The sequence below is a fragment of the Cydia splendana genome, chromosome 11 (assembly GCF_910591565.1).
Source record: "Cydia splendana chromosome 11, ilCydSple1.2, whole genome shotgun sequence".
NCBI classification, from domain to species: domain Eukaryota; kingdom Metazoa; phylum Arthropoda; class Insecta; order Lepidoptera; family Tortricidae; genus Cydia; species Cydia splendana.
The window spans coordinates 18,301,651-18,325,449 of NC_085970.1; the positions used below are offsets into that span (position 1 = coordinate 18,301,651).

General features: G+C 39.4%; 1 protein-coding gene across 3 annotated transcripts; it reads right to left on the reverse strand.

Moving 5' to 3' along the window:
- Positions 1–4: 4 nt before the first annotated feature.
- Positions 5–15,241, reverse strand: LOC134794894 (uncharacterized). 3 transcript variants are annotated; one of them, XM_063766737.1, is made up of 16 exons: positions 15,083–15,241; positions 14,838–14,925; positions 13,640–13,816; positions 13,130–13,223; positions 10,427–10,555; positions 9,903–10,066; positions 7,020–7,131; positions 6,372–6,481; positions 4,414–4,511; positions 3,652–3,949; positions 3,485–3,565; positions 3,088–3,235; positions 1,822–1,998; positions 1,212–1,310; positions 551–630; positions 5–178 (listed from the first exon to the last, which is right to left on the reverse strand). In XM_063766737.1, exons 1-16 carry the CDS (start codon positions 15,154–15,156, stop codon positions 149–151), a joined length of 1,959 nt encoding a protein of 652 aa, XP_063622807.1. In that variant the 5' UTR covers positions 15,157–15,241; the 3' UTR covers positions 5–148. The 3 variants fall into 3 exon arrangements, with proteins under 3 accessions (XP_063622807.1, XP_063622805.1, XP_063622806.1); XM_063766735.1 differs by having other exon boundaries at positions 10,427–10,558; XM_063766736.1 differs by having other exon boundaries at positions 9,903–10,062; positions 10,423–10,558.
- Between the last annotated feature and the right edge of the window lie 8,558 nt (positions 15,242–23,799).

Here is a 23,799-nt window from a genome sequence, read left to right on the forward strand (position 1 = left end):
TCTCATATTTAAAACATTTTCGAATATATTTAAAACAAAACGCCTAAAGCTACAACAAACAACTAAACTTGGTTTCGCTTAACACTACACCTAAATCAAAACTTCATTTTCCACTGTAAAACAAACAAAATAAATAAAATAAGTATTTTCAGTCGGAGTCGGACAGGGGGATGCTTTCCTGAAAAAGAAAACCTTCATTTATGTTCATGTTGTTTATGTTACAGATTTTAAAAGGCTCAAAATACATTTTCACCTTAGCAGCGCGAACATGGATACTTTGCTGCTTAAAAACAGTGAGCAAAATCGCATTTTGCTTTGAGTGCGGTTTGGGTCCCTTACTACGCTCAAGAATCTAAATTCGATTATTATAGAAGCTTTCGCTTGCACGGGACTCAACATAGTCACTCGAAGATATATCAAACTTTGCTCACATTGTAAACTCATCACAAAAACCACCCGTTGTTGTGTTTCTATTTGGCTCTACTCGGTAACAATTAATACCATATCTCATTTCTCAATATGTATACTAACATCAGAAGCGGTTTCTTACCTCGAACTCTCCTATAAATATATCGGAGTCATCGGAGTGCGGCGGCTGGTCTATGTTGTCCACTGCCGTTATCTGAGGACCTGCGTCATACAAAATTAATAATTGAAATTGAGCTTAGCCCACAAGATGGACAGACGACCTTATTTAAGGTCGCCAGAAGACGCTGGATGCGGGTCGCTTCCAACCGGTACGTATGGAGGTCCAAGGGGAGGCCTATGTTCAGCAGTGGACCTCTTATGGCTGAGATAATGATGATGATGATTGAGCTTAGAACGACAACATAAATACGATGTATCATATATTATGATTGACCTGAAGGATCGTGTGTACCGACTGAACGACTATTTCTGCTCCATCAGACCCTAAGCAGTTCATGTGGAAGTTCTTCTTTCCTTGTTATTTTATACGCAAACTACCCCTTCCATCTGATCTTGGCGCTTTATCGGTGGTATCCTTGCCTATCCGAGTTTTAACTCCGTCAGTCTTTTCCATCATCAGACTCTAAGGCCCACTTGCATCATCCCACTAACCCGGGGTTAAGCGGTTAAACCGTTAACCCAGTGTCAAATTGTAACCACGGTAACTTCAGGCTTAGCCGGTTAACCCCGAGTTAGTGGAATGGTGCAAGTGGGCCTAAGTCGTTAATGTAGTGATTCCTTACCTAGTGGGATACATTCCATGGGCTCGAACAGATCGGTGATCAGATCTAGTGGCGGCGATGGCGCTGGCGGCGGTAGTGAGCAAGATGAGATGCTGGTCCCTGTGAGAGTTATCAAAATTATTACACTGTGTTATTGTACTAGCGATCCGCCCCGGCCTCGCACGGGTTACAGAAAACCTTAACAAATTATACACCTTAACTTTCCTCGAGAATCACTCTATTGATAGGTAAAAACCGCATGAAAATCCGATCAGAAGTTTTTAAGTTTATCGCCAACATACAGACATACAGACAGACGCGGCGGGGGACTTTGTTTTATAATACGTATAGTGATTTGACAGTGGGCCTGGGGATGCATATCAAAATGACAATATCGCTGCAACATTAGACAAAAAATTCGATGACCTATTGAACTTAAAAAAGTTTTTCTATTCTAGATACGATCATTGATAAGCAATCGAGTATCCTCAATTTTTTTACACTCGAGTTCAATATTATAGTATTGCGTGTACCTGTTTTGAAATCAAAATCCTCCTCCGAGGAACTCCTACGCTGCTACTGCGAGGATGTAAATGGGAATGTAGTAAGAAAATACAATTATGTGACTTACCAGGTTTGACAACGTCCTCGAAGCTACGCGCAATATGACGCTCTAGAGCTGGCATATGCGACGGCATGCATGCTGTCAAGTGTGGTTCCATGCGGGACTCCATTCGTGGCAGTAGACGTGGTGGAGACGGTGGAAGCTCCTGCTTGATGGTGCACGGCTTCTCCGGTACTTCTCCTACTGCAGAGTAGGATATTTAGTTTAGGTTCGTAACACTTGTTTAGAGCAAATTTGACTGACAATACCTTCGGATTATTTTTATGCAAGCAAGATTTATTGCTGTAAAAAACATGTGTAAATAGCCTTTATCTAACTCATAAACAACGCATTCTAATGGCACAGCGAGGTTCTTGAACGGCTATAAGTACTTACGAAGGCCACAAACATATCTCCCACGATCTTATTTGTAGAGCCATAAGAGCGTGTATATTTTTGTGGCCTTCGAAGAGTAACATATTATTGCAGGTGACTGTACTATTTTACACAGTGGTCACCATTGGCACACGGATCTGCATCACTCACCATCAGCATAGATGCATCAGCATGTGGTACGCATGGTGAGGTTCTTGACCGACTAATTGTAGATGTAGTTTGATCTGTAAGACCACAGTGGCTACTTGGCTACCATTGGCACACGGTACAACACTTACCATCAGCGGAGAATGCGGTGTGGTACGCATGGTGTAGTTCTTGATCGACTAATTGTAGCTGTAGTATGATCTGTAAGACCACAGTGGCTACTTAGCTACCATTGGCACACGGTACAACACTTACCATCAGCGGAGAATGCGGTGTGGTACGCATGGTGTAGTTCTTGATCGACTAATTGTAGCTGTAGTATGATCTGTAAGACCACAGTGGCTACTTAGCTACCATTGGCACACGATACAACACTTACCATCAGCGGAGTGCGGTGTGGTACGCATGGTGTAGTTCTTGATCGACTAATTGTAGATGTAGTTTGATCTGTAAGACCACAGTGGCTACTTGGCTACCATTGGCACACGGTACAACACTTACTATTAGCGGAGAGTGCAGTGTGGCACGCATGGTGTAGTTCTTGATCGACTAATTGTAGATGTAGTTTGATCTGTAAGACCACAGTGGCTTGGCTACCTACCATTCGCACAGGGTACAACATTTACCATCAGCGGAGAGTGCAGTGTGGCACGCATGGTGTAGTTCTTGACCGACTAATTGTAGCTGTAGTTTGATCTGTAAGACCACAGTGGCGACATGGCAACCATTGGCACACGGTACAACACTTACCATCAGAAGAGAGTGCGGTGTGGTATGCATGGTGTGGTTCTTGAACGGCCAGATGTAGCTGCCCTCCTGCTTTGATCTGCGGAACCACGGTGGCTACTACTGGTACACGGATTTGAACTGCACTCTTCATGTCGGATGAGCCTTGCTCCTAAAACAAAACAAGTCAACAAATTCTAAAATAAAAAGAAATATGAAAAAATAATTGAGGCATATGGTCATAATATGCAGTGGAGGAACTAGAGCGAAAACAAAGTATAGCGTATGCAAAGGACAAATTTGGTCATGGTGGTCAAATAGGCCAAGATGTCTTGCAAGATGCCTTTGAAATTTATTCGAAAAGACCATTTGTTGAACTAATATGAAGATTTCTGATAGTTCAATAGGATGGCTATTTTACCTGAGACCGGGTACTTTCAGAATTGTTCACTACTATCTTTCCTCCGATCCTCAAATCATCTGCGGTGGCGGGAACCAGCATCTAAAAAGGATAGTAACACTTGAAACAAATCCTTATTTGACCAATAAAAAAATTACACGTCCAATCAAATAGTTTAAAAAACTTACTTGCTTCCCTCCAGGAATCTTAGTATCAATCACTTTCACGAGAACAGGCGTACTGTTATCCGGCTTCAACAAAGCAAATGGTGTCTGCCTGGTGGCCAGAGCTACCCCCATGTGGTACGTCTTTATGGGGTCCACTATGACTCCATTGCACATGGTACTCCAGGGTAGGTCGTTGCTCCAGTCGCTGGACTCTAGGGAGGGCGAGGATTTTGGGGTCCATGAGGAGGAGGATAGTTCAATGGAGGTGCCCATGTAGGGGCCGACGGAGGAGGATACTTCGCATTGGTCGACTGAGGTTCTGGAAATAGACAGGTTAATATAGTGTGTTGTTCTGTTAGTCATTTTAGGGTCAAGTATAAACAGTGGAGGAAAAAGGAGGAAAAAATTACGTATTTATGAATACCTGGTAATGGCATACCTGGTGGAAATTTGGAGAAGCGCTGGTGGCCTAGCGGTAAGAGCGTGCGACTTTCAAGATGTCGCGGATTTAAACCCCGGCTCGCACCAATCAGTTTTTCGGAACTTATGTACAAAAAATCATGTGATATTTACCAGTCGCTTTTCGGTGAAGGAAAACATCGTGAGGAAACCGGACTAATCCCTTTAAGGTCTAGTGTACCCTTTTGGTTGGAAGGTCAGATGGCAGTCGCTTTCGTAGAAACTAGTGCCTACGCCAATTCCCGGGATTCGTTGCCAAGCGGACCCCAGCCTCCCATTGAGCCGTGGCAGAATGCCGGGATAACGCGAGGATGAAGAAGATACCTGGTGGAATCAGGCTGACTTTCAGAGACAGTGCTGGCGGCACGAGGGGTGTTGGTGCGGCCGCGGAGGATAGCTCCATTAGCGTCTTCGGAATGAGCCTGGTGAAAGTTGGAAAATTTTATAGTCATAAAAGGAAGCGTCCATCAGTGGAAAATGTCAGTAAGCCTAGGATAGTGATGATAACATATACTTAAGTAGGTAGCAAGAGTTTTTTAAAGTATTGATTTTGATGCAGCATTTCCGTTTAATCCCGTCCAACCGAAACGTATTAGCGTCGTAGCAGCTAACTAGTACCTAAGAGTATTTCGGCGGCCGATGGTAAAATCAGGCTGATCGTAAAGTTCCTGTGTACCTAATGTTTTGACGGTAGTCACATTAAACCAATAGACAGGTAGGATAGGCTCGTTAGGTGGCTTCAGATGCCCGAAGGGAATAAGGCAAACTGTCACAGTCTCACTCAGGAAACGAGACAATGATTTTCACGATTCACGATATGCCTAGGAATTTCATGATCTGCCTGATTTTACGATCGGCCGCCGATATCTATACCGAAACGTAGATCCGTGCATTAGGTAAGGTACCTACTGAATTATAATATTTTACATTAGAGTTCACTAATTACTAACGCAGATCCACGTTCAGATGAAAGGTTTTAGTACGGGAAGTAGTGTCATAATAAGGTACACATTTTGGTATCGGATGAATTCACTTAGCACAGATGTAATATACGTAAAGCGAAGCTAATTGAGCCCGGTAAACATCCGCCACCCCCTGGCAGGTAGGCAGGGGGGGGCAGTCAAAGTAATTTGTAATGGATTCAAACATTGAACTCCTTTTTAGGGTTCCGTACCCAAAGGGTAAAACGGGACCCTATTACTAAGACTTCGCTGTCCGTCCGTCCGTCCGTCCGTCTGTCACCAGGCTGTATCTCACGAACCGTGATAGCTAGACAGTTGAAATTTTCACAGATGATGTATTTCTGTTGCCGCTATAACAACAAATACTAAAAACAGAATAAAATAAAGATTTAAATGGGGCTCCCATACAACAAACGTGATTTTTGACCAAAGTTAAGCAACGTCGGGAGTGGTCAGTATTTGGATGGGTGACCGTTTTTTTTTTGCTTTTTTTTTTGTTTTTTTTTTTTGCATTATGGTACGGAACCCTTCGTGCGCGAGTCCGACTCGCACTTGCCCGGTTTTTTAATCCCTTAGAGGATGAATTTTTAAAAACGCAAAAATTGCTATTCTTGTATTCTAATAATATGCGCATATAAAAAGTTTCAAGCCCCACACTCGAAATAAATTTTAATCTCCATACAAAACTTCAACCCCTATTTCGCCACCTTAGGGGATACATTTTCAAAAACGCTGAAATTAGTATTCTTGTATTTTAATGATATATCTTTTAACGAAGTTTGAAATTCCTAGCTTAAAATAAAACATGAACCCCATACAAACTTTCATCCCCTTTTTAACCCTCTTAGGGGCAGAATTTTTCAAAATCGCTTCTTATCTCTTGTACACATTATAAATGTAACCTGGTGTGCAAATTTCAACTTTCTGGCATTTGTAGTTTCGGCTGATAATTGTAATAGTTGAATAAAAAAATTGCAAACCGATTTTGATTTGTTCGTCAATATTTTTATTTTTTCTATTAAACTGTACATTAAATGTGTCAAAAATGAATTCCTTATGCCCGATTTATCTGGAAATGATACCAAACTCGAGGTGGTAGGTAAATAGAAGCCGATATGCGGCGTGTAACTTTGGATACCCCCCTGCATATCCACCAGGGGGTGGCGGATGACTACGGGGCTGGATTGGCTTAGCTTAGCATCTGTGCCAAGTGAATTCATCCGATACCAAAATTTGCACGTCCCATACATTGGGTGACACTACTTACCTAACTACATTAACAGTCATACACAGTGTAAAAGACAAATACAATTATTTCACCTTATTTTTATGGCACACGAGGTTAGACTGCTGGTTGAACCCCTTGAAACAAATGTTGCAACGGTAAGGGCGCTCGTTGGTATGAGTGAACAAGTGGTTTCGTAGATTGCCTGAAAAAAAAAAACATAAACATGTACCTTTTAACCGCCATAGAATTTTTCATCGAGCGTGCCCGTGTCGCGAGCGGTACACTCGCGAAACGGGCACGCTACACGAAGATTTGTCTTATTTACAAGACCACGGTGAAATGAGCCCGATTTTGTATGTCTTATATATCAGTCTACAGCGGTTAAAAGGTTAATCGTGCTAAAATCTAAACGAGGATCAAATATAAAGGTAAATAAGGAAATGATCTGGATTAGGGAAAAAGGTATAATGGGGTCAATTAGATGATCAAAATTTTATACAAGTTCCTACTATTTCGAACAATAGATACATATTAAGGTAATATTGTTTTGAGGACTTTTAGAAGCTGGACACCTGCAGGTGTGTTATTATCACGGTTATCGCGAACGACATGACATGATGAATGCTATACTTGTATCTTACTACCGCACGGTGTCAGAAAGTATGCTGTTTCTTGCACGATAAGCGCAACCAAAGTACTCCTGTAGAAGATAATAGGGATGAGGATTGAGGAGGGTTAACCTTTCTGGTGGAATCCTTTAGGGCAGAGGTGGCACTTGTAGGGCTTGACGTCCGAGTGGGTCTTCCGGTGGGAGATCAGGGTGGACACGCGGTTGAACGTTTTGTTACATACCTAGACAAATGGAATGGTTTTTAAAGGATAACTTGTTAATCTAGACCAGGGGTCTCCAAATCCCAGCCCTCAAAGCGAGTGCCCACTGACCGGCCCGCGGGAGCCAGGCTCCAGGGGTTCAGCATTCATTGAGAGTGGAACTGTTCCTAACAGCAGCAATCAGACACCCTATCCCGGCGCAAAAACCGACGGTGGCCCGCGCGAAAGTTTCTGAGGCGCAATATGGCCCTCAGCTAAAAAAGTTTGGAGACCCCAGATCTAGACTATCTACAGGGGCGTATTTGGAAATTTGGCGCCCCGGGCCAATACGTTTCGGCGCCCCAGAAGTCAAGGAAGAAAAACAAAATGCAATCCGATGCCGCCCCTATATGCCGCCCCTGGGGGTTGGCGCCCCGGGCCATGGCCCGGATGGCCCTAGGGTAAATACGCCCCTGACTATCTAATGACAAAAGGATTTAAAGGACAGGACTGGAGCAACTCTAAAAGCAACTGGACGAAGATTTTCACGTAAGTCCACAAGTGTTTTGGCTGATCACTACCTATTAAGACCTAGATTAAAGTGTAAAAATTACGCAGACGTAGTTATTAGTGACGTAGTTCAAGATTCTTAGGGTTCAAGGCCCAGAACTTCTAGTTGAAAAGACGCCACATTTAGAAATTTGTTCTGAATATGCAAAGTCCTGATCTGAACTTATGATTATCAATCGTATTACGGCACAAATCTTATTACCGCTTTATATATAAGAGCCTAGAGGGTAGCCTTCCATTGTCACTGAAGCGAAAACTCTTCGACATGTGTATCCTGCCCGTCCTAACCTACGGTGCTCAAACATGGTCACTCACAGAGAGTCAGAAGTCCAAACTGAAGGTCTGCCAACGGGCTATTGAGCGCAGCATTTTAGGTGTGAAGGTGAAGAGGACTGATCGTATCCGAAACACCACGCTGCGCGCAAAAACCCGTATTGCTGACGTCGGCGAGAAGACTGCTAGGCTCAAATGGGACTGGGCCGTTCACGTCTGCCGCATGCATCCAGACAGATGGGCTAGTGTAGCTACCAAGTGGATGCCAGAAGGAGAGCGCGGACGCGGCAGGTCAAGACGGAGATGGCGGGACGACCTAGACACCTTTCACAGTAACTGGCCAGACCAGGCGCTATGTCGGGAGTCGTGGAAGACAAAGGGAGAGGCCTTTGCCCGGCAGTGGGACACCTTAATTATTAAGCCTATTATAGGCTAGCAAAATATATATATATATATATAAGAGACAGGCGTAGTTTTGTCATTATCATCTTGTCAGTATCATCAAATAATTTATGTTTATCAACTCATAGCAATTTTATAGACATTCTGACCCTTATTTATACATAACACACCTTACTAATCCACAGTCAATACCTCCGTTCTGTGTGCCTAAATTTATCAGTTTTTAGTTTTTAACTGTGCTCTGAAATTTGTAGTATAAAGAACAAACATTTATTCTATTTAATTCAAAAAGAACGATCCGTTTGAACTTTGCTTTGCAGTTGACATCCGTTTAACCCGTTGCTGACAAATTTTTGATGCGGAAATATCCGCCACTGTCATGGAAATACAAGAATGCAATAAATACACCCCAAAATCTATTATCACAAAAGAAACATGTAATTGACGTGGTTACTCCCTTGGGACCCGGGGGAACAATTACAACCCCTTTGGTGCAAATTGGCCGCAAAGGGGTAGTTTTGAACGTCATTTTCACTGATAATGAGCGAAGTCGATGGTGGTCGAATCAAATTGGTGCCTACATAATACATACTGTCTCATAAATAAAAGTGGATGTGGTGAAGTGGAATTGATCTTGAAGTCTTTGAAACGAGGAATTTAACAATGACACAGTGTTTTGGGCACAATAATGAACATGTAGGTAGAGTTTTCCTCCTCGTTTCTCTTGAAATGGTGGGGGGACTTTGGTAATTTATCTTCATTTAATGTTGTGTGCGGTGGGTTTGACTGGTGGTATGTTGGTTGATGAGTCAAGACAGGTACCACGCAGCCGTAAGGCCGCTAAGTCGAGGATCTGATGCTGTGTTACTGAAGGTGTCAATTTGTCTGTAACTATTTCATCTAAACTGGGCCTTAATGTATTTATCGCCTAAAATAAACTTGAAAATAACTCGCGGTGTTTCGCAAGGTACAGTTGCCAGATCAGATATATGGGAGCGGCCAAGGTGCTCACAAATATTTGAACACGCCTCTACGAGTATTGTCAAGGCGCTAGAGAGCGTGTTTAGATATTTTTGAGCACCTCGGCCGCTCCGATGTATCTGATGGCGACTGTACCTCGCAGGCGTAATGACGCTTGGCGGAATGTGTGGCGTGGTGCTGGTTCAAGCTGATCTGCTGGTTGGTGTTCGTGAAGACGTGTGTTGTGTGTGCGTTCACAGTGGAAGTTGTTTTGTATGTAGTTGACATCTGTAGATCTTCAAGCAGTAACGGTATATGTGTACACCTTCAAGCAGAGGTGGTATGTTACCTCGCAGCCGTAAGGGCGCTCGGCTGAGTGTCGCAAGTTTTGTGATGAGACCTGGTTCGGCGCACTCGCTGACAAGAGGCAGAAATGACGACAAGGTGTCTCAGTACCGGTTTCCGCAAACTTCTCTTATCAGACCTGTGGTAGACCATGTCGGTCTCGCATCGGTCTATTCAGCCACCAAAACGGTGTTTCTCCGGTTTTACGCCCATAAATCGTCTGCAATAGACGAAAAGGCCTATGATGTATAAGTATATGGTACCTCGCAGCCGTAAGGGCGCTCGGCTGAGTGGATAGCGCGGTGCTGGCTCAAGGTGGAGAGCTGCCGGAAGCTCTTGCCGCAGGTGTCGCAGTGGAAGTTCCTCTCGTCTGTGTGCGTAGGCAGATGGCGCATTAACGTGTATTGGTGCTGGAACTCTCTGCTGCCTGGGAGCAAAGAACAAAATTATCTGTAGCCGGTATGCGTAACAGCTGGAGTTTGATGACATCAAACAAAGTTCATCCAAAAGATGGGCGAAGATATACCTATAGATAAATCTTAAATTATTTCAGATTCGATTGACATTTTCTATGAATGATTGTCACGACTTGGCTAATAGCCGGGTCCACACAGAGCGAGCATACGCGCGAGGCCATTTCCTCGCGCACAAAACGGCTAGTGTAGCCGTGCCTCGCGCGCGCCGCCTCGGCCGAGGCTCTGTGTAGACCCGGCTATTGGCATAAACTTTACGAATAATAGACGAGAGGAAATGAAAACTTAAGGGATCAAAATTACATAAGACTTACAGATGCCGCACTCCCACAGTTTAACGGTCCGTCCGTGTCTCTTCACGTACTTGACGTAGTGGAACCGCGAACGGGGATCCGTCTTGTCCACCTTGCAGGCGCCTTGGGTGCCTCTACGCTCATTAGATACTGCTGAAACATTAAAAATAAAATATCTTGAGTAATTTTGCTACATTAATCTTTCACATCTCCTAGTAATAGTAAGTATTTTTAGTTATTTTTAGAATCTTTTAACTAGAAATTAGAATAGAAATTTTACTTTTATCGCGGAACAAATTATCAATAAATTAAAATTTAGAAATGATCGCACTGGCCTCTTATTGATAGATGTGTTCCATCCAAGTTGAATGCAGGAACTTCGCTCGCTTGTTCGATAATCCAAAAAAGTATGACGTAGAGCAATGAAATGATCAAAGTGGGCCATTTTATTTAAAGTTGTCCCCTACACTTTTTTTTTTCATAATTGGGATTTTTTTATGTTATTTTTACTCAGAATCTTGAGCTCTTTTGATCCTAACAGGAGAAAAAAAGTGTCCCAAGATTTCCATACATTTTTCGATCTTTCCATTCCGAAACCGCCATACAAAATCTATGAAAAAATGGTAACGGAGTGGGAAAAAACCTTGGGACCTTTTTTTCTCCTATTAGGATAGAAAGAGCTCGTCATTCTGAGTAGAAATAACATATAAATTCACAATTAAAAACAAAAGTGTAGGGGACAACTTTAAATAAAATGGCCCAAGTACACAAGCAAAAAGGTTATACCTAACCTAACCTTGCAACAGCGAAATACACAAGCTGTTTAAAATAGGCTGGATGTATAAAGGGCGGCCCATAAAACATGGCGGCAGTGGCAGTCCATTTGCGAGATTAAAATACGCCTACAGGATGCAATCCATTTCATTTGGAAAAAGGCTTATTACAGCTTGCTATGTTTTTTAGGAAGCTACGTAAATATTACCTGTTCCAATGTTAAAATAAAATATATGTATTTATAGAGTGTTCGGAAAGAGAAGAGTCGTGGAATGTATTGGGCCCTATTATACATGCCACGACTCTCTTTCCACACAGACTAGTTATTAATAATATGTATAGGCAGTTACACATTTGCAGACGTACCACCGCCCACACTGTTAACTGACAGTTCGTAAACCTTATTACAAACGGCATAAGGTCCACCGATGGATACTTAAAGGGGCCACTGATTAACAGTCCGCCGGACGGTATCGGCTTGTCAGTTAGAACAAAATTTTGACAGTTCCAAACAACTGACAGGCCGATACCGTCCGGCGGACTGTTAATCAGTGGGCCCCTCAAGAGTGTTGCTGTTTGTAGGTAGGTATCTAAGCTGGCAAGGTGTTCAAAATGAACTAGGTACGACTATGTTGTTAGAGGACTAAGCGTGTGTAGGTCATTTGAATACCACGTCCGCTTAGCTACTTTCTGTTTCTGCTGCTGACTAACTATAGGTATGCTAGTTTTAGTTGCAAATATTACTTTCTACTACCGTTATTACATGGACATAAAATGTAAATTTTATGAATAAATAAATGAAATTGACTATACAGGGTGTTTGGTACATCGTTTGCCAAATTAAAACGGCAGATAGGTTGAGTCATTTGCTATCTTCTGAGGCCTAGAAATTTTTAATTTTGGGCACGTGTTTTTTTTCAGCTCTAGGCCAATTTTTCGTAAATTTCAAATTTTTACTTGCGCAGTAGTAAAAAAAACCATGGCCATTTTTTTTCTAGGCATGAGAAGATAGCAAATGACTCAACCTATATGCCGTTTTAATTTGCCAAACGATATACCAAACACCCTGTATAGTCAATATAAGATAGCTCAAGCCTCAAGCAAGTTGAACATGGTACAGTCAGCATTAGAAATAGCTAAGCGGATGATGTGTTCATAATGACTTGAACACTACCTAATTGTAAAAGAATAAGAGCCGTCTGTACCTTTAGAATACAAGTGTTTTTGATATAATGTGTATTGGGATGGTGATGGTAAAGATAAAATAGTAGGCATATTACAATGCGCTTAACCCTTTAACCATTTGTCATTCCTTTCTAGTCATTCGATTTCGAACCGTAATTCTTATAGTAGAGATGCGTTTTTGTTTTAAGTATGATGGCAAGTATGTTGCCGCTACGGACTAAAGGGTTAAGAACGTCAAATAAAGCTACGTCGACTATAACCCTACACCTCTGACCCGAGAAGATTTTCAATCCCTCCTTAACTTAAGAGCCCATCAACGAGCACACTAGCGCCACTGCTAAAATAATCGTAATTATTTAAATTTAACGAAAGATATTTAAAAAAGGGGGCTACGTACTGTATTTTGTATTTAAGTACCTTTTGAATACATCATACTAGTATTTATGTTGCTGGCTTCGTCGATCTATCAACTCAAAACAAAAACGGCCGTTTTAACTTTGGACGCATAGATTGACGAATCCAGCAACATAAAAACTAGTTTGATGTATCCAAAAGGTATATACTTAAATACAAAATACAGTACGTAGCGGCTCCCTTTTTTAAATATCTTTCGTTAAATTTTAATAATCACGATTATTTAGCAGTGGCGCTAGTGTGCACGTTGATCGGCTCTTAAATTGAAGGAGGGTAATCCAATATGGGACCGGCAAAAAACCCGGCCGGATAACGGGATGGTACCTATAATGATAGTTAATGGTTAGGTACCTGCAGAAGTGGAGGAAACTAGGTGGGAGTCCGTGGTGGTCTTCGGAAGGTAACTGCGGCCGTGGAACACCGAGCTGGAGGTGTCCGCTTCTTGCTGAAAGAAAGCATTTGCGTAAGTAAAAATGATGTTTTTAGATAAATATACTATGTAATTCATTGACTGCTTTCGGAAAAGAGTTCCGTTTTCATTGTCAATGAAAAGGGTAACTTAAAGTCTATTACTTACCAATAAGTAGCTACTGTCATAAAGACTCAATTAATAAATGAGCCTTATCACTAACGATGTGGTTACCTAAGTTGCGTAACTAAATTTCCCAAAAGTCGGAAGTTTATAGAAAAAATCGAGGAATTTTTTATTTGGGCAAAGAAGAATTTCGATCTAAAAAATATATGACACGTTTCCAAAATTTTCCCCTGTAGAAATTTCGCAATTTTGTAAATTGTCCAGCGGAACATAAGAAGGCATGTCTGGCCAGATTAATAGTAAGATCGGGGGTTAGTCAATAATACCTCATTGTTAAGGGCTGCATCCAGGTCCTTGCCAAAGGTTTGCCCCGTACCGAAGCCAGGCTCAGACACGAGCGACGCGATGTTGCCGTCCTCTTCCGTCCAGGCGAAGCGAGCTTGGGAGTGTTCGAGCGTGTCAGGGAAGAAGCCATCGCGGAAGAGAGAGCGAGATACATCTAGCTGGAATAATATTTAGAGTTAGAATCCAAATCATAAATCAATTAAAATATGTTTTGAAAGCTTAATATTTCATGTGTGTGTTGGTCAAAAATGTTGGGTTCATTCCTTTGAGCAAAACCGGGAAGGGAGTCGGCATTCCCACTATTTCCCTTCTGCCGAAGCACATGCCCAACTGGGCATGCAGACAACGTGACAAAACACAACAAAAGGTGTGTTTTGTCACTCATCCGTACACAAAAAGAGATCGAGGTGTGCAAGATTTGTTTTGACGTGTGTCATTTTCAATGTATTTGTGTCGTCATTACAGATTGGATTTTGTATGTATCACTTGAGCAAAGAATATAATAATATATGTATAGTAACACTTGAGCTCCTCCCTTCCGACGTGTCGGAAGCCGGTGTTGCTCGAAAGTTCACTCGATTGTGATGTATATAGAAGGAAATTCGTTCTTGAAAAAAAAAATGACTAAATATATTTTGGTCAGCATTCTTAGCATACACAGGCGAGGTTAAGCAACCCTTTCACGAAGCCTACATAAGTATTTAGCACATAAAAGGGTTAAAAATCGAATAAAACTGATTACTAAAATTGTTCGTATATTAAAAACCTGAAAAGAAATATAACCCTTGCAGTGGCGTCATTATGAGGTCGTCATTCAGTCCTAAATCGTTGATATGAGGTATATAATATTTATATTCCTGAGTTCCTAAGCATGATAGACAGGCTACACGTAACCGGGTTTTTATAGAACACGACGCAGGTTTCTGGCAAATAATATCTTCTAAATTGTTTAGAATTAAATCTTTTCAACAGGAAAACGAGTTAAATTAATACTAAAGTTGCGATGGAAAAAAATATTAAGTACTTATAAATATTATTATTTGATGGAAACTTTTTAAAACATTTGAGTTCAACCGGACAAAGACTTATTTACTAGGTTTTTAATTTGCGTTTCGTTTCACCAAAATATTTTGAAACAATAAAAATAATAATTATATTTTTTGTGTAATTATTACTTACTTCATTACCACCTGAATTTGAAATGAACGGCTCCTTATCACTTGAATCGCTTTTATCAAATTTGTCGCTTAAACACACTTTGCGTATACTGCAAAAAAACACAACACGGCACAAAAATAAGTGGACATTCGTCAGTAAAATAAAATTTAAAATAATGAAGACAGGCAAGCATTATAAGCTTCGATAAATATCAATGTGGTTGCGATTCATTTCTCATTTATTACAAAAATAATCGAACATCGCACCTTATTATTTCATCGCCAGGTCTCATGAAACTACCACCCGGCATTTCTTTTATTTCGTCATCAGAAAACATCATTTATTTTTGCAATATTCAACTTTTTAACAAAAAACACGACACTTCACAACAAATTTTCCTTCATTCGCGACGTTTGATTGTTATTTTCGATTCTATGACAATGCGCGCACGACATTTCAAAATTGGAACGTTTGATTTTTAATTTTTGGTGGTTAGCTATTATCTTCAAACAGGTTGGTCATGGTATGCGACCTATTTAATTTAATAAATTTATATTCGTTTTAGGGTTCTAGGGAAAAATACCTAGGTATGTTTTATAAAATAGGTATTGATAATGTTTACGATATTTTTTAAATATTTACCGAGTAAATTTACTAGTGTCTACTTACTTTAATTGTGTCTACCAAACATGTTTTGATTAAATTTAAATGCTTTATGATGAATATATTCTTATTCTATTTTCTTGTGTACCTTACGAAACCTTATTATGAAAGAAATATGTAGTAAAAGTACCTATCTTCATTATGAAAGAAAACCAAGTAAAAAGCGTTTCTCTTGTTATAAAGAGGGTTATTTCGTAACTGTAAGTGGTCTGCTCATTCCAAGCCACTCCATACTTGAAGGACGCTTCGTCTGAGGAATACTTATATCGCGACCTATCTTTCATTATTCTATGGAAAGCCATAAAAACACATGTAGGTACGTATAGTCAGCCGGCAGCCAACTTTGCCACCAGGGGAAACTTTGCCCAAAACGACAATAATGTAGAAAAAATTTAGGTTAAATTTGTGACAAAACTGTATACCAAACATGTGCACAACTTGACTTGGGAATTTTCAGCGAGTTGTCAAATATAGGGTACCTATATTTAAGCGGGCAAAAAATTGTTGAAAAATGAAATCAAGTAGAAAAAAATTGAGAACCCTTTGACAAATTTATATTTCCGGGTTTCAGTTATAGTTATAAAACATGAAGCATAGATTATGTCCATTGAGGTTTAATCTAAAAAGGCCTAAAGACACAAAAGTTATGGCGGTGGGCAATGTAATCCGGTAATTTGCAGACCTATGGATGCCAACATTGCCCACCACCAAAAACGGCTTAGGGTTGTCACTTTTGACAAATTTACCCAACTTTGCAAGTAAAAGAAGGTTATGTTTGTATATTAAAGTAAGTTTATAAATGAAACGTACGAACGTGTCTTGCTATTACCTACAGTCAGTCTCGGTACAAAAAGTACCTACTGAGGTTGAGTGAGTAGCATGACAAAATAAATACGAACGTTTCCGAGAAAATACGATGGAAAACAATTACGCACTACATCTGTGATTGGACATGTTAAGTCATTAAGAAATAGAATTAGAAATTCTATTTATATTCCTATATATTTTTATTTCATGCCAAGTTTTAAGATTTTTTAAGCATGTCGTTTTAAAATGAGAACGTAAAATTGTATGGGAGCGGCTTTTTGGCGGCGAGTTCGTGCAACTTGTGTGTGATTATCAGATCAGTAACATCCTCAATTCTACAGATTTAATTCATTACCCAGTAATTGGCATTGGCAGCGAAACGCTTCAAGATCGAAAGAATACCTCCGCGGGAATGCCTTTGATTGGGGGACGTGTGATCTAATTGAAATACCTCAGATACTACCCACTCGCTGATAATTTCTTGTGTGTGGCCATTAAATACGAGGGGCCAATTTTGAATGTTATCTGAGATATGAAAAAAATTGCGCCACTACGGATATTTGCTAATAGAAATCCCTCCTTTTTGCAAGTTAGTTCAAAACGTAGCGTAGGTATTAAAATATTGATTAACTCACTTATATCGTCACGGTGGAGGGAACGATACAAGCATAATTAAAGAAATACTTACGGTAGACGATTAACATCATATTCCATTTATAAATATTTTTCATGGAAGGGTAGGATGACACCTGTCATTTCAATACAATTTTGCGACATTTGGCGTTTTTAGGTTATTTATAAAACATATTATAGTTGACTTTGTCATAGTCAGGTAAAGCGAACACTTGTTAAACTAAAAGCCAAAAAACTCCAGTTTCGTGGCCCCAAGATGACACGTGTCAACGGCTATTGCGTGCCATTGGAATGTTCGACTCGTGGACACTTCGACACGCGACAGTTACAAGACGATTCGGTATTTGGCTGACTGTACTTACCTAATTATAATTTAACTAGAGAGTAATCTCACTTCACTACTAAACGGGTAGATATTATTCTTAGCTAGAATATTCAATATTGCTTTTTTGGTGTGAATTTTACCGGCAATGGTGGTAAGATCAGAGAATAACAGTTTTTTTATTATTAGGTATTCCTTACGTAAAAGTTCCTGTTGTAAAATTAGGTAATCCTTATTTTTTTATGAACAAACCTTTAATATTAAGTAGGTATACTTAACACACAAATTAAGTATATTCACGAATAAAAAAACTATAGGAGGTACTTGGAGGTACGAATGTAAAGCAAAACTTAACAATAATATGTTCCGTGCTGCCATCTATTGAGTTTGCTAAACGGTGCCAAAGTTTTGTAGTTTGTTTGCGACTTTTGCGAGAAACTGCTTAGCGGCAAACTTACGCCGTTCACGTAGGTATTCGTCGTTCGTTGTAGTCCCTACATGCGACAAAACATCCTGCTCTTTCAAAGTAGGTTAAAATGTGTAGGTATGCCACCCGCGTCATATTAGAAACAAATAGATTGAAACCTCATTCATCGAAAGCCGTTACGGTGGAACACACGACACAAAAAAATATACAACACCGTATACATGCAAACATACACGACTAAAGTGGTCTAAAAGCTTTAGTCGCTTTTCCTTAGTCGGTTAAGTTTATAGTTCGTTTTGTGTTGCTATCGCCATCTACTTGTATTATTTTAAAATATAAATTGTTGAAAACAACACCATTTAGCGCTTTTCCTTTGAAGTAGAGTCAAGTACAAGACACAGATTAAACTTTTGTTTGTTCTAGTTCATCGCATAATTACTAGATGTCGCCAGGAGGTTTAAGAATAGCGCCATCTCTTGTTCAATAGCCACACTAGCACGACACTTGTATATGTGGCCGCGTATCGTGGTAACATTTTCAAAACTTCGCCAAGTCGTCGTTAGATGGCGCATTTTTATACAATATCAATTTATTTTATTGTACGCGTATTTCATATGCACATGCATTATATACATATTCGTAGTTATGATAATTATGTGTTTATAATTTTATTGATAATTGTATATTTTGTAGGTGTTCATCATTAATAAATTCGGTTGATCTTTGTTGTTACCTATATCATTACTACTAAACTTAACAAATATAAAAATATTATATTGAATATGAATATGCACTGTCATAAGTTGTTAAAGGGGCCCACTGATTAACAGTCTGCCGGACGGTATCGGCCTGTCAGTTAGAACGAAAAATTTGACAGTTCCGAACAACTGACAGGCCGATACCGTCCGGCAGACTGTTAATCAGTGGGCCCCTTGATAGGTAAAAAAAATATAACTAGTCACGTCGGCTGCCTTTAAAATTACGTTTTTTTTCTAGGTATCCAGTGAATTTATGGAGACTATTGAAGACTAGGTACCTACTACCAAAACAACAAAGATAGTAGATAGTACGTGATCACTATTTAACGTTTAATCCAGCCTGTCTACACTAGTACACTATTCCACTACTCACGCTGGGTGGTTTTATCAAGGGCCAGATGCAGAAGGCGGTGATCTTGGACAGGGCGCGGATAGTCCGCCGGTTACTCTCTCTGCGGCCCTGACCACCGGCAGCTTGGGCCTTGTTGGCGGCACCCTAGGTTAGGTTTCTAATAATGTATTAATATGTATTTCTTATTGTTTTTTGTGTGTTTATATAAGTACATATATGCACTTATTGTAAAAAACCTAAACTGAGAGTTAAAATGAATAAAGGATCTATCATACTAGCAGTAAAGCACCGATCAAACGACAAACGATAGACGGATCGCAATATTCGCAATGTTCATTATTAGTATCGCTAGTATCGTGACACTCTGTCTTAGTCGCGCGACGGCAACGCGACGCGGCGCGATAGGGAGATCGCGGGGCGCGATAGAGGCGCGATATAGATATGTCACAGTATTCTGAGAAGTGATAATGGTAAATAAATTTTTACCACACCAGCTCGTAAAGGATCTCATTATTATTTAAAAATGTATGAAAAAGTTGCATTTTATGAATATGACTTAACTTGATGCAAATTTTGACTTGTATTGGTACTTCCCTCATGTTGCTGGTGGAATTGTCTTTTTTTCTTTTTTTAAATGTTACCTATAGTTCGTTTTTTTAGCATTAGAAAGAAGGTAAGCGATCTTGACATGTATTTTAATTATTTTTTCTCAAAAATGGACGGCAAAGTCGACTTTGCCGTTTAAAAAATAGGTCGCGAAGCGCGTAGTTTATGGTCAGTCAAAAATTAAAAAGTTAAAAACATTGCAGTCTCGATTTTGGGACTGCAATGTTGCATACAAATTCCATTATTTGTCGAGTTCCAAACTTTTTAAAAGTTGAAATGACCATATCAAATTAAGGCACAGGCCCATTAAACAGCCAAACAGATGATTAGTACCGCGACTATTTAGCTGTCTCAAATAGGTTGACGTATTTTCGGCAGAAAAATACACTTCTATTATTTTATTAAATAAATAAAAAGGCGGCAAAGCTAATTTTTTCAATTGTTTCTACTTTTTTCTGTGAAAATATATACGTAAGAACGTTGCTTTTGTAAAATATTTCTATGATATTTATATTTCTTGCACCATTTTTGAGAAAAGCACTATATATGACTCGGCTGGAAGGCTACTTGCTGGCTTCGGATTCAATTAAACGGACTCCCAAGGTCGTCCGTTTAAAACGAATCCTCAGCCTGCAAGTAGCTACTTCCGAGCCTCGACAATAATGTACTATTTTTTAACAGTAAGAATAAATGATCGTATTAGAATCATAATTGTTACATATTTGCCGTGACTTATTTTTAAAACGTGTTTTTCAATAAAAAGTCACATCAAGATTGTTTACCTTATTTCTAATGCTAAAAAAAAACGAGCTATAAACATTTTATAGCGTTTATTTGGATTTAATTTCTAATGTCTTACAGTTCTTATTTTCTATGCATTAGTGAGGTGAAAAATGGTGTGTTTCATTCGATGCAAAGTTTGTTTTACCTTCGTGCCTTGAAACGCTCAAGATTCCACTTTTCAAACCACTCGCTACGCTTGTGGTTCAATTTTGGATGCAACTACTACTACTACGACTTTAGTTGGTATCTTGAACTATAATAATAATAATAATAAGCCCCCAGGGCAGCTTGTAGCGAGCTGAATGGGAAGTGACGCCATGGTCCCGAGAATTTGTAAAATACAGACATAATAATAAAATGCTTTATTGAAAGAAATGGTACAAAAGTATGAACAGGTACAAATATGTAGGTAACAACAGGCGAACTTATCGCTAAACAGCGATCTCTTCCAGACAACCTCGAACGATGAACGATCGTCATTGTTGAAAGTGTTCTTGCGTTCTTAAGGTTCTTAGCTAAATCAATATACAAGTACCTACATAATTATTTTCCTTCGTATTTTCACGGAAACGTACGAACGTGTCTTGCTATTTCTTTCCGTCTCGGTACAAAAAGTACTGAAGTTGACTGTAGTAGCATAACAAATACGAACGTTTCCGAGAAAATACGAAGGAAAACAATTATGCACTACATCGGTGCCTACCAGTAAATATTGAATAGAATAGAATAGAATAGAATTTATTCGTAAGCACAAACAAACGAGACAATACATAATATAAAAGAAAACACTAAATAAGATTATATATAAAGTGCCACGAAATGGCCCCATCTCAGCATGCTGCTGGTGGCTTCCAGCGCTGATGTTCCGATGAGACCATCAGGCGAGAAGAGGTATTGCACATCGGAATTTCGGCTTCGTAGTCCGTTGTCTCTTTCTCTCTCGTTGTTTCTAATATTCTCTTTCTAAAGACCGAAGAGCAGTATTTAATCGGGTACTGTACGGTTTGATCTACTCTTACTACAGTCCCGCCTCTTCAATGTTAACTCCAACGTAATTTGCAATATGTCAAATGATTAATATTGGCGGTATTGTTATCATACTTATTATCCAGTAGAAACAAGACGGCCTTACGATAGTCACACAGGATCATTTTGATCATTAATGATCATATTATAATGCGGTTTTACTCCGTTCTTCATACATGTCATAATCGACGGGTCGAAGCATTTCTCATCTAGATTATTAGAAAAAGAAATACATAGAGTGCTCACCCCATACATCAGTTTTAGTACCAAAACGACTATTATTTTCGTGGTCGACTTCTAGCATCGAGTAGCGGAATTATACTGGGTCAAGCAGATCTTGTCAGTAGAAAAAGGCGGCAAATTAGAAAAAAGTAGGCGCGAAGGGATATCTTCCAATAGGAAATTTGAATTTCGCGCCTTTTTTTACTGACAAGATTTGCTTGACCAGCTATATCAGTACTTGACAATAGATGTTCCGACGACCGAATAGTCTAACAATGCAACAAATGCTCAACAATTTTCAGCTAATATTATAAATTATAACCAGATTAACCGGAACTCTATTTTCAGCCATGTACTTCTGCTTTTAATATTAGTTGTAAATTGTTGTTCAATTCGTGAATCATACAATTCTAGTATCAAGTAGCGTTACTCATAATTCCGCTACTCGATGTTAGATGTCGACTGCGAAAATAATAGTCGTTTTGGTATCAAAACTGATGGATGAAGTGAGCACTCTATTATTATTATATTTCTCTATGTCTAGATATAATACATACAGGGTGAAATTTTAACCACCAGCCATACTCTGCGTAGTGACTTTATATGTCATACTTCACTTCTTTATTCTGAATATTGTGATAGAATATACCTATCTCATATAGATACCTACATATCTAAAACGATATGACAGATCGAAGCCATTCTCATACATGGATGGACCAATCAGTCCCATAATGGCACAAACTATATCAATTTGGATGCCTCCACGCCACATGTGACGGTGATGACGTCACGCAGGTATAATGGCAGCACGTGATATGAGACTACACTGGGTGCCAAGAAAATGGGACATTTCGAGTTTGTGATAGTATATTTCAGGCACAGATTTAAACAAAAGTGGGTGTTCAGGTGGACACTGGACAGTAGTTAACAGATCGTGTGCATAATATAGTATGAGTTTATCACATAGATTGATAGACAAGGAGTGTAGGTAAAAAACTTAGCTAAAGCCCCTCTTGTATGCAGTAGTGAAGTGTTCTGATAGGCGTTCCATATTTGAAATTTGTAGTAGGTATGATATCGGGGTATTACTTAGTCATTCTTAATAAGATTGTTATACTTACTAATTTTCTTGCCAGAGGTAAACAAAATTTTAGTAAACTACACTAGTTCCAATAAAGCCTAGTTTTCCCTTTGGATTGGAAGGTGAGATTGCAGTCGCTTTCATAGATAGTTTCTATGCCAATTATTAGAATTAGGTTGTCAAGCGGACTCCAATCCACTCAATAAAATTGACCACGGGCAAATTGCCGGGCGGGATTAGCGTTGTCAAAAAGTATGATGGAAAACTAAACTCTACCATTTCACCATTTTTTTTGCAAGCAAGTGTACCGCCACAATGTCCGAGAAAGCGTCACACGACATTATGCGCGCGCATTTTCTGAAATGTGTCTCCGCTCGTCCGGGACGGGATTATGCAGAGATTGCCACGCCGGTTATGATCGAGTAATGCAACTTGCTTTTAAAAACGAGTTTTTGCATCCGATATAACTAAGGGATTTGTAAGAGGGAACCAGTAGCTCAAAGCTTAGACAACGTCAGTACTTTTTGTACCGAGACTGACTGAAATAGCACGACACGTACGTTTTCGTAAAAATACTATGGAAAATAATTATGCACTACATCTGTACTTGTACTGCCCATAATTATGTCTAACGAAACAGGCTAGACGAAAAATTTCAAAATTAGATAACGCCAACATGTATGTTACAGAATATTCACTGTATCATGATTTTTTTATTTCTTTAAAAATTGCTAGTGACTTATTTGTGTTTGTTAAAGCATTCATTACGCATGCTTGAAGGACTTACTTGTGCGCAAGTAAAAACTGTATCAAATAATTATGATTTTCTTATTCAAAGAATCATTATTTGTCATTATTTCAAAAAAAAAAAAATCAAATCAAAATATTTTTTATTGTTAAACAGTACAATTTTTACATAAAAGAAATGTCTGGCGGAACCCAAACTAGGCTGAGCCTGTATCATGGGCCCCTGGAGTGCAAAATAAGTTTGACAATAAGATTATTATGCTAGATATACTTACACTTAACAAAGAGCATTAACTATACAATTTATAAAGTAATAGTAATAGGTTAAAAAAAATAAACCCGCATGCAACTTGTATGAGCGTGTGCATGTGTGTGTGTGTGTGTGTGTGTGTGTGTGTGTGTGTGTGTGTGTGTGTGTGTGTGTGTGTATGTACATGTATGAGAGAGTTAGTACCGGTGGATCAACTGGCGAGAAGAGAGAGTTTTTATTATGGAAAAATTTGTACATAAAGGAGTAGTAGTAAAAAGCCAATTTTACCTCTAGTCGTAATAT